Raw genomic sequence first — 8,247 nt, forward strand, 5'->3', positions numbered from 1 at the left:
TCTAACAGAATATTGAAAATAAATGACTGCAGCTATGAAACACACACACACACAGTCATGCAACATGCTCACACACACACACACACACACACGCACGCACACACACACACACACGCATGCATGCATGCATGATGGGCTTCTTTCAGTTTCTGATTACCAGATCCACCCTCAAGACTTAAGTCAACTTGGGGCTTTAGTAGAAACCATGTGGTTGCCACATCTCTGCCTATTTTAGAGCTCTATATTTCCTTCCTAGACATTTCCTTCCTATATTTCCTTCCTATATTTCCTTCCTAGACATGCTGCAGTATCTTCATTAAATCTGTTGAAAAACTTTGTCATGTTAGAAATTATTCTCTTGTAAAGCTCTGTTGTTATCAAAGTAGACTTACAATATCAATTTATAATGATTAAATAATTAGTCTAACTTACTTCTTCATCCCCCCTTTTATTCGTATTTGTTCTCTCTATGCAAATTCTCTTTCCTGAACTGCCAATTCAGAAGTGGTAATTAGAAAAGAGATAAATCTGTTCTGGATAAGATACTAATCTTGTTACAGGCAACTTCTTCCAAAACCTGGTATTTATCACCACAGTTAGCTTGACCTGAAGCAAAAACAAATCCTCTGTTCTATTCATAGACCATGAAGCGTCTAAAAACACCTAAGCTCATACATTTGTATATCTTTTTATAGTCTTGATTTTAATTGCTCTTTTAAATCTTGCTGAGTGTTTAGATCAAAATAAGATTAAAACTTCCTGGATTATCTTCCATATTTGCCAAATAATATATTTTATAAACAAAAACAAATTGTTTGTTATAAACAATCTTCCATGTTTTGTTCTATTTTTTATATCTCCTCTGTGTAACTCTCAAACTTAGGATCATGGATCCCGACAAAAAATACAAGTACAATATTTGAATGGAAATACAATTGGTGTTTTAAATACTTGTCACAAAGTAAAGTTTAAATTGCACTGGACACAAATATAGATAAAACAATAGTCATCACATAATTATTTCTAGTTATTTTTATAATGCTCTTTGTGTTTCATGAACATACTTATCATTAATATGTAGGTTTCTTTAACCCTTTTGGTACCGTGTTTGTTTTGAAATACGGTCATCATTAGGTTAATGTTTGGAATATAAAGTAGCATGAAATTTTGATGGAAGTTTTTAATTTAGATTATTTTGAAATAGGTAATTTGTATCATTGAACCAGGGATGACCTCAGGTGAGTTGGTAACAAGAGTTGAATGAAAAAGATTTTTCATAGAAAGACAAAGGGGTTTTATTGAAATTGTATTAAATTTCAGAATAAAGCATTTAGCACTTTTTAAAAATCATTTCGTAACTTTTCTTTCTAGTAAATGCTGCAATCAGACAAAAAACTCCTGTAAGTATCAATGCAGGTTCGAGTGCAATTCGTGTTGTGTCTGCCTCATCTCCTCAGATACTGACTCTCGGCCAAAAGGGAATTACTGTAAGTAACAGTTGGACAGTTTCTTTGCACAGTTGTTGTCTAATTCTTTGAAACCAAAAAGGCTTCTGTTGAGCAAACAAAATCTAATTACTCCCTCACTTGTAGCTTGGTACTCTCCCATAACTTATTTTTGCTAGGAGCATAAGGATGTTTTTCTTTGTTAGCTAACTTTATTTCGGGGTTATTATAGCAGGACATATGAGGCTTAGTTCACTATGTATTTTTTATACACATATTTAAATTATGATGATGATGATGATGATGATACCTTGTATTTATCTCTTTGTGATGTTTGTTGTAACATTAATAGAAGTTGAAAAGTGATAAGTAGGTGTGGTGTGTTGTGTTTGTCTTGGTATAATACACCACAAGTGTCTTTTTACTTGTTGGAGTATTCACTCGCAAGGCTTTGCTTGACCTCAGGCTACTGAACCTGAAACACATGGTTGGGATGCAAACTTCTTAATCATTTTATGTCCACCTTCCATGCTTAATAAAAACAAGAAATTATCATGTTTCTTATAACCATTTTCATAACTCAATGAGTTCTATAACTGTCCTGTTGTTTGAGATAGTAAAACACAAGGAACAGTTTTGTCCTTTGGCATTTCATTCCTTTGTGTTCAGTTCCTCACAGATGACATCAACTTCCATTTTTCCATGTAAGATATAAACACTGTTCAACTCTTTATTCCTTTTGGGGTATCCATCATCATTGTCATCAGTGATAGTTGATTACACTCTCTTCTTTTCTCCAAAAACTGAAACCATCATTTTGTCTTTTATTGGTGAAGTTGTAATTTTGTAAAATGTCCATTATGAAGGTTTCCACTCGATTGTTCCTTTTTAGACTACTGCTGGAGGTCAGATGACCGGTATAGCTGCCCTAGCAGCTGCTGCTGCAGCCACCCAGAAGATCCCTGGTACAACTAGTACAACCACTACTCCTGTCTCTGGTATCAAAGTCGTTACTCCATCTATTGTGACCTCTGGAATGAAAATGGCTAATGTCCAAGGAAAACAGATTGCTGGTAAGTGCTTTTGTCTGTGTGTGGTGTTAGCATCCCTAATATCAACATAGTTTTATTTGTTTATTTATTTTTCAGGCCAAGTGTATCTTGGACTACATTATCTAGTATGACCTTTCTATGTTTAAAAATTATGTGATGTGAATTGAGTGATACTTGGCTCCTATTTCTAACCAATTTTCTGACTGCTTAGAGTAGGGGTTGGTAAAATTCTTATATCATTGACTCTCATATAAATTTCTAAAATAAAATTAAAACTATAACCACTGTATTAATCTAATCCTTTCGCAAAATTGCAAAATTGTCTCCCCTCCTGCATCAGCTTTAGGATAATTAGCAAACAAAAATTCATTTCCCTTTAAGATTTGGCTATTATACCTCACATAGAGCATGAGAATATTTGAATTATAAAATGTTGATTCATTAAGTTGGCTAGAAAACTTACAATGTTCAAGCTCTGATCCTAGAGTTTTCTCAACGACCATTTTGTTAGTCCATTGACTCACTATCCTTGCATTTAAAGATCTAAAATAGGCCAAGTCTTTCTTTGTTTCACTTACATCTCTAATAGCTCATTTAATTATGTCACCATCAATTGTAGATGATTTTACTTGCTTATATTAAGAATGATGCCTTCAACCTTTCTTAATCTCCATTAGTAACTTTATAAAGAAATGTTTAATTTGGCTGCTTCATAACCTTTTCTTTCAATGCTCTAAAGAACGAAGACCTTTATAGTTGCTGTTTTTGTTTTGTTTTTTTAAATCTGAGTGAATCCTTTTGAGATGGTCTTTCATCTTTATCGATTTTCATGGCACCATTATTGAATTTTTTGTTTCCCACTCGTCAGGAAGATAGGCATTGTTTTACTGACAAATGTTGGTGTAAATCCAAATATTAAATGCTCTTTACTACTAGCACTTCTTACTATCAGGTGTTCTCATTATGGATGCAAAATTTAAAAAACAAAAATAAAAGTAATTTCAAAATGGAACCACTTTAAATATTGAGCATCTCTATTATGTGTGCACTTGTCCTCCTTGTAGGAATTTATTATTGAACGTTTATAGACTCTTCTGTTGTAATGCAGGTGTTTCAAAGGTGTTATCCATATGTTTTTGCTGTTTATAGGGCAACTAATCCCTGGCACTCAAACAGTGCGAGTAGCCCCTCCTGGTGCTACAGTATTAAAAGCCGGGGCTGGCATTGGTGCTGGTACAAAACAAATTATAACAGTCCATAAAACCGGAACAGCATCGAGTCAACCCCAGATTGTGACACTTGTAAAGACCACCCAAGGAATGACTGTTGCTACAGTAATTTGATTTCATTTTTATATTCCCTTTTTGTTTTTTAGTATGTGTGAATTATGGAAAAGATAGTTTTATCAATTTGTTAATGTCTAAACCATTGAGGTAATTTTGTAACTTTGGTAAATTTTAATTGTGTGTCCTTGATGAGCAAACCTCATATTTACCTACATTTACATTGTGTGTGTTTCTTTCATCTGTTTAGAAATTAATTTGATTCTCTTTTTCTCTCCCTCACCTCATTTCAGCCAAAAACTCCATTACCTCAAGGAGCCACTATTGTAAAACTAGTGACCACTCAAGCTGGAAGTGGTAAACCAACGACTATAATAACAAGCAGCAATCCTGGCGCTACTCCATCTACAATCCTTGGCATTAGCAGTGTACAACCTCAGGTCAACAATTTTATTTCTATTTTTCAGAGGTTTCTAATTTTGGAATTCTGTTTAACAACAACAAATGGTTGAGGTAGTTCAAACATCTGTTGCATTTAATCTTAAAAGTTCTCACATCAAACACCCAAGTGTTTGGAGTCAATACTTCACATTTAGGTTAAAATGAACCAATTACCATATCTGATGTTATAAAAAACAAACAGGCATGTTAGACATACTTCAGTCTTAGCAGCACAAATTCAGGAAAAGATAGTTTTTAGTGTATTTAGGTTTATAAGAGACCCAACTTTACACATAGGACCCAGTGATGTTTTAAGACTTATTTTGTAAAGAAAAGTGCATCTGTTCTCATTCAAATATAGTTGATGCTTTACTAACCCTAATATGGACTAACATCTTGGGCATTGTTCCTCAGTTTTTTCTGTTGTCCTTAGAAATAACTATTAGTGGGGGCTGTCCAATTTCTTTTGGGTGTCAGGATTTTATTCAAGTCTCAATCCTGGTTTCCCCACCCACCCACCATGCCCTATAACAGCTCATTGCATACATTTGCAATATTCACAGCATGACAGACAAAAATGCTTAGCAACATTTCTTCTGGCCTGCCTTATTTATGTCCCGAAATCAAAAAGTACCAATCAAGAAGTGAGATTTGATGGCCTTGTGCCAGAATTTGAAACTATTATGATTATTATTATTATAAACATCGCACAGTAACTAATATCGTGATGTTGTTGATTGAAGACATTGTGTCTACCGGGGGTGTTTGTACTGTTTGTCAAGTCACAACAAGGACCTCCGACAGACAGTACTTTACGCAATATGCGTGCAGTTCCAAGTAATGCAGACTTTTGCAGTACATCTAGATTGTAGGGTATTTCTAGGGTTTTCAGATTGGGTGGTATTGAACCCAATGCTCTGATGACAACCGGGATAACCTTTATGTTCAACTCTCGTAGCTGCCACATCTTAGCGATCTCAATTCTCAGGTCTCCATATTTATCAACTTTTTCTTTTATGATGATATGTTGATCTCCTGGCACTGCTATGTCGATTATTAGGCACTCTTGTTTGTCCCTCCTAGAGGTTACTATATCCAGCCTTCAGTGCTCTAACACTTTGTCTGTCTGGAAATCAAAGTCCCAGAGAATTTTTGCCTTCCTCTTTTTGTCCTTAACCTTTTCCGTGTATGTTGGTACCAAGCACCTATAACCTCATATCCATACTTATGGCATAGTAGCCAGTGGAGGTTTTGGGCTACTTTGTCACTCTTTCTGCACATGACTTTCACAAGCACTAACAATGTGAGTCACGCTTTCGACCCTCTTCATACACATTCTGTAGAAGTCCGATGCACTTGTTTCGTATATATTCTTCTTCACTGAGTTGGTATTCAATGCCTGGTCCTAAGCAGCAACGATTAGGCTTTCAGTATTCTTTTTTAGGTCACCCTTGTTTAGCCACCTCCATGATGCTTTCTGGTCTTTTAATTTGTCGGTTTCACGGTGGAACTGACCATGTAATTCCATACGGATTAGGGTTTCTTCTCTCTCATTGGCTGTTCTTGTTTAGAATTCATGAGCACTCTCAAGTCCATTTTTGGTAATTGCTTCTGCACTAGCAGCATACTGTAGCAGGTCTTCTTTGCTGTTTACCAAATACTTTGCCATGTTTCTTCTTTCACTGCTGATGCACACCTGTACACTAATCAGTCCACATTCACCTTTAACTCTCTTCATGTAGAGCTTGTATACATTTGCCTTAGGATGGAAGGCACCATGCATTGTCTTTGTCTTTCAGGTAGTGTGATTGAGATGGTCAATCTCCGCTTGTGTCCATCTCAGGATGGGTGCACTATAGCATACTACAGCAACAGCCCATTTGTTGATGGTAGTCACTAGGTTCCTTGAGAGAGAATTGGTATTTCTATGCCACTTCTGTATATGTTTGTTCGTTTTTTCTACTGTTTTAGCGTTTCATTCTTTTTTTGTATGAAAAGTATGTGTAGTCTGTGGTTTGTTCAGAAAATCTACTCTTTGTCAGTTGTCGTATTGAAATGACAAGCACATGTTGTGTTTACTGAGATTATTTATGAGATTGACTTGTTGGCTCCTGTCAAACCATCCACCTCATGCCAGCAGCGAAGATAGATATTAAATGATGATAATGATTATATGGTGGGGTCTGTAAACCTTGATATAGTTCTCTTTATCCCACCAACTGTCCCACTTATTATTTCTACAGTCTCTACATCCATCTTCCGCACTTCCTGCTTATTTCAAGAGTTTTCACCACAAATTTAGTCTGAGATGTTTTTGTTTATCTAGCAATAGGGAAACGGTATTGTTATATTTCATTAAGGTAGCAAACTGATTGACTCATTAGCACACAAGAAAAAAACCCTTAGCATTTCGTCTGTCTTTAGGTTTGCAGTTCAAGTTCTGCTGAGGTCAACTTGGTCTTTCATCCTTCCCCCAAAATTCAGCCTTGTGCCTGTCCTAGAAAGAATTGTTATATTTTATTTGAAGTTTACCATTTTAGTGATTGATCGTATTGGTTATTGATCATATTGTTATATTGCTGTATTGATTAATTAGTTAATTATCTATATTATACTAAAACTCTAAGTTTGTCTGTTTTCCTGCCATTTGATTAAGATGATAAAGATTACAAATAAAACAGTCGTGTCAGCTATCGCTGTCCATCCTGTTTTTGTGCTTTCTTTTTTCTTGCCTTAATCGTTTATACAACTTTCGGAGTGCCATGGACTTGTGAGATAGAAACTCTCAATATATTTTTGTGAGATATTTTTGAATCATGGGTACTTGATTTTTTTTTTCTTGAAAGAGAAAACTACTATTTAAAATAATATATTAATCTTTATCATCTTAATCAAAAGGCAGAAAAACAGACAGAGAGACTATCTCTCTATAGATGAAGATTAGTTGCAATGAGAGGAGTTGAATCTCATAAGAATGGAAAAACAAACAACAGTAACAAATGGGCTGTACTTTATAATGAAACTCTTTTAAGAGCATTCAAATGCCACTGCCACATTGAAATCATTGCCTCGGTGAGGTCAATTAAGTACGTCATCAAATACACACTGAAAGGAAATGACCAAGCTGCTGTTCAAATAAACAATGATAGTGAAGTTGGTCAATATCTAATGGGCAGGTATACTGGACCATCTGAAGCAGTTGCATCCATTTTAAGATTTTTAATTCATGAAAGAGAACCTGTAATAGTGAGACTGCAAGTTCATCTACCAGATGTACAAAGAATATTGGTCAGAAATTATGAGGGTGTATATATATATATATATATATATATATATTTATATATATATATATATATGAATGATATATGGGAACAGCATTGACAGAATTCTTTCCATTGTGCATCAGTGATGACTTTGCAAAAACATTACTTTATGGTGAAGGACCCAAGTATTTCACTTGGGCCAGTAGTAATAAAGAACGGCAAAGAAGAAAGTGAGGGGAAAAAAGTTGAAGGTCATTTGAACCTTTTCAAAGAGGAAACACTTGGTTGTGTTTGTGTTGTCTCACAAAAGGCAGGAGAACTGTGGTTTATTTAAGAATTTTATTGCATGAAGTTCAAAATAGTATTTTTGTGCTTTTCCACTGCGCATCGACATTTTCACCTTGGCATGGTTGTGTGGCAAGTACATCTAGTATCAATATATAGTACTGTGTATTATTTAGTTAGTGATCATATTGTTATTATTGATTGTATCATTGTATTGATCAGTTATTGATCATATTATATTGCTGTCCATAATAGTGCATTGACTTGAATATTTCTTTTCCTGTAGACTTCAACATCAAAATCTGTCAACACTATCATCAAGACCATACCAACATCTCTGATATCGATGGCTAAATCTGGTGGAGCCTTAACCAGTACAACTCCGGGCACAAAGACAATTGTTATTGCTGCTCCTAAAGGCCAAGCTGGTAGTTTTGGTACCCCGACTAAGATTATCACTTCTGTGCCCAAGTTGAGT

The 8,247-nt window shown here is 35.2% G+C and overlaps 1 protein-coding gene across 1 annotated transcript in view; it reads left to right on the plus strand.

Moving 5' to 3' along the window:
* The window catches only part of LOC106873592 (host cell factor 2), a 74,341-nt gene that overhangs the window by 34,579 nt on the left and 31,515 nt on the right, over positions 1–8,247 (plus strand). Inside the window, exons 8-12 of the mRNA XM_052967612.1 lie at positions 1,372–1,487; positions 2,338–2,518; positions 3,647–3,831; positions 4,074–4,220; positions 8,056–8,245. Coding sequence (XP_052823572.1) covers positions 1,372–1,487; positions 2,338–2,518; positions 3,647–3,831; positions 4,074–4,220; positions 8,056–8,245 — 819 coding nt within the window. The remainder of the gene's footprint in view (positions 1–1,371; positions 1,488–2,337; positions 2,519–3,646; positions 3,832–4,073; positions 4,221–8,055; positions 8,246–8,247) is intronic.

Source organism: Octopus bimaculoides, chromosome 4 (assembly GCF_001194135.2).
Source record: "Octopus bimaculoides isolate UCB-OBI-ISO-001 chromosome 4, ASM119413v2, whole genome shotgun sequence".
In the NCBI taxonomy this organism is placed as follows: Eukaryota; Metazoa; Mollusca; class Cephalopoda; order Octopoda; family Octopodidae; genus Octopus; species Octopus bimaculoides.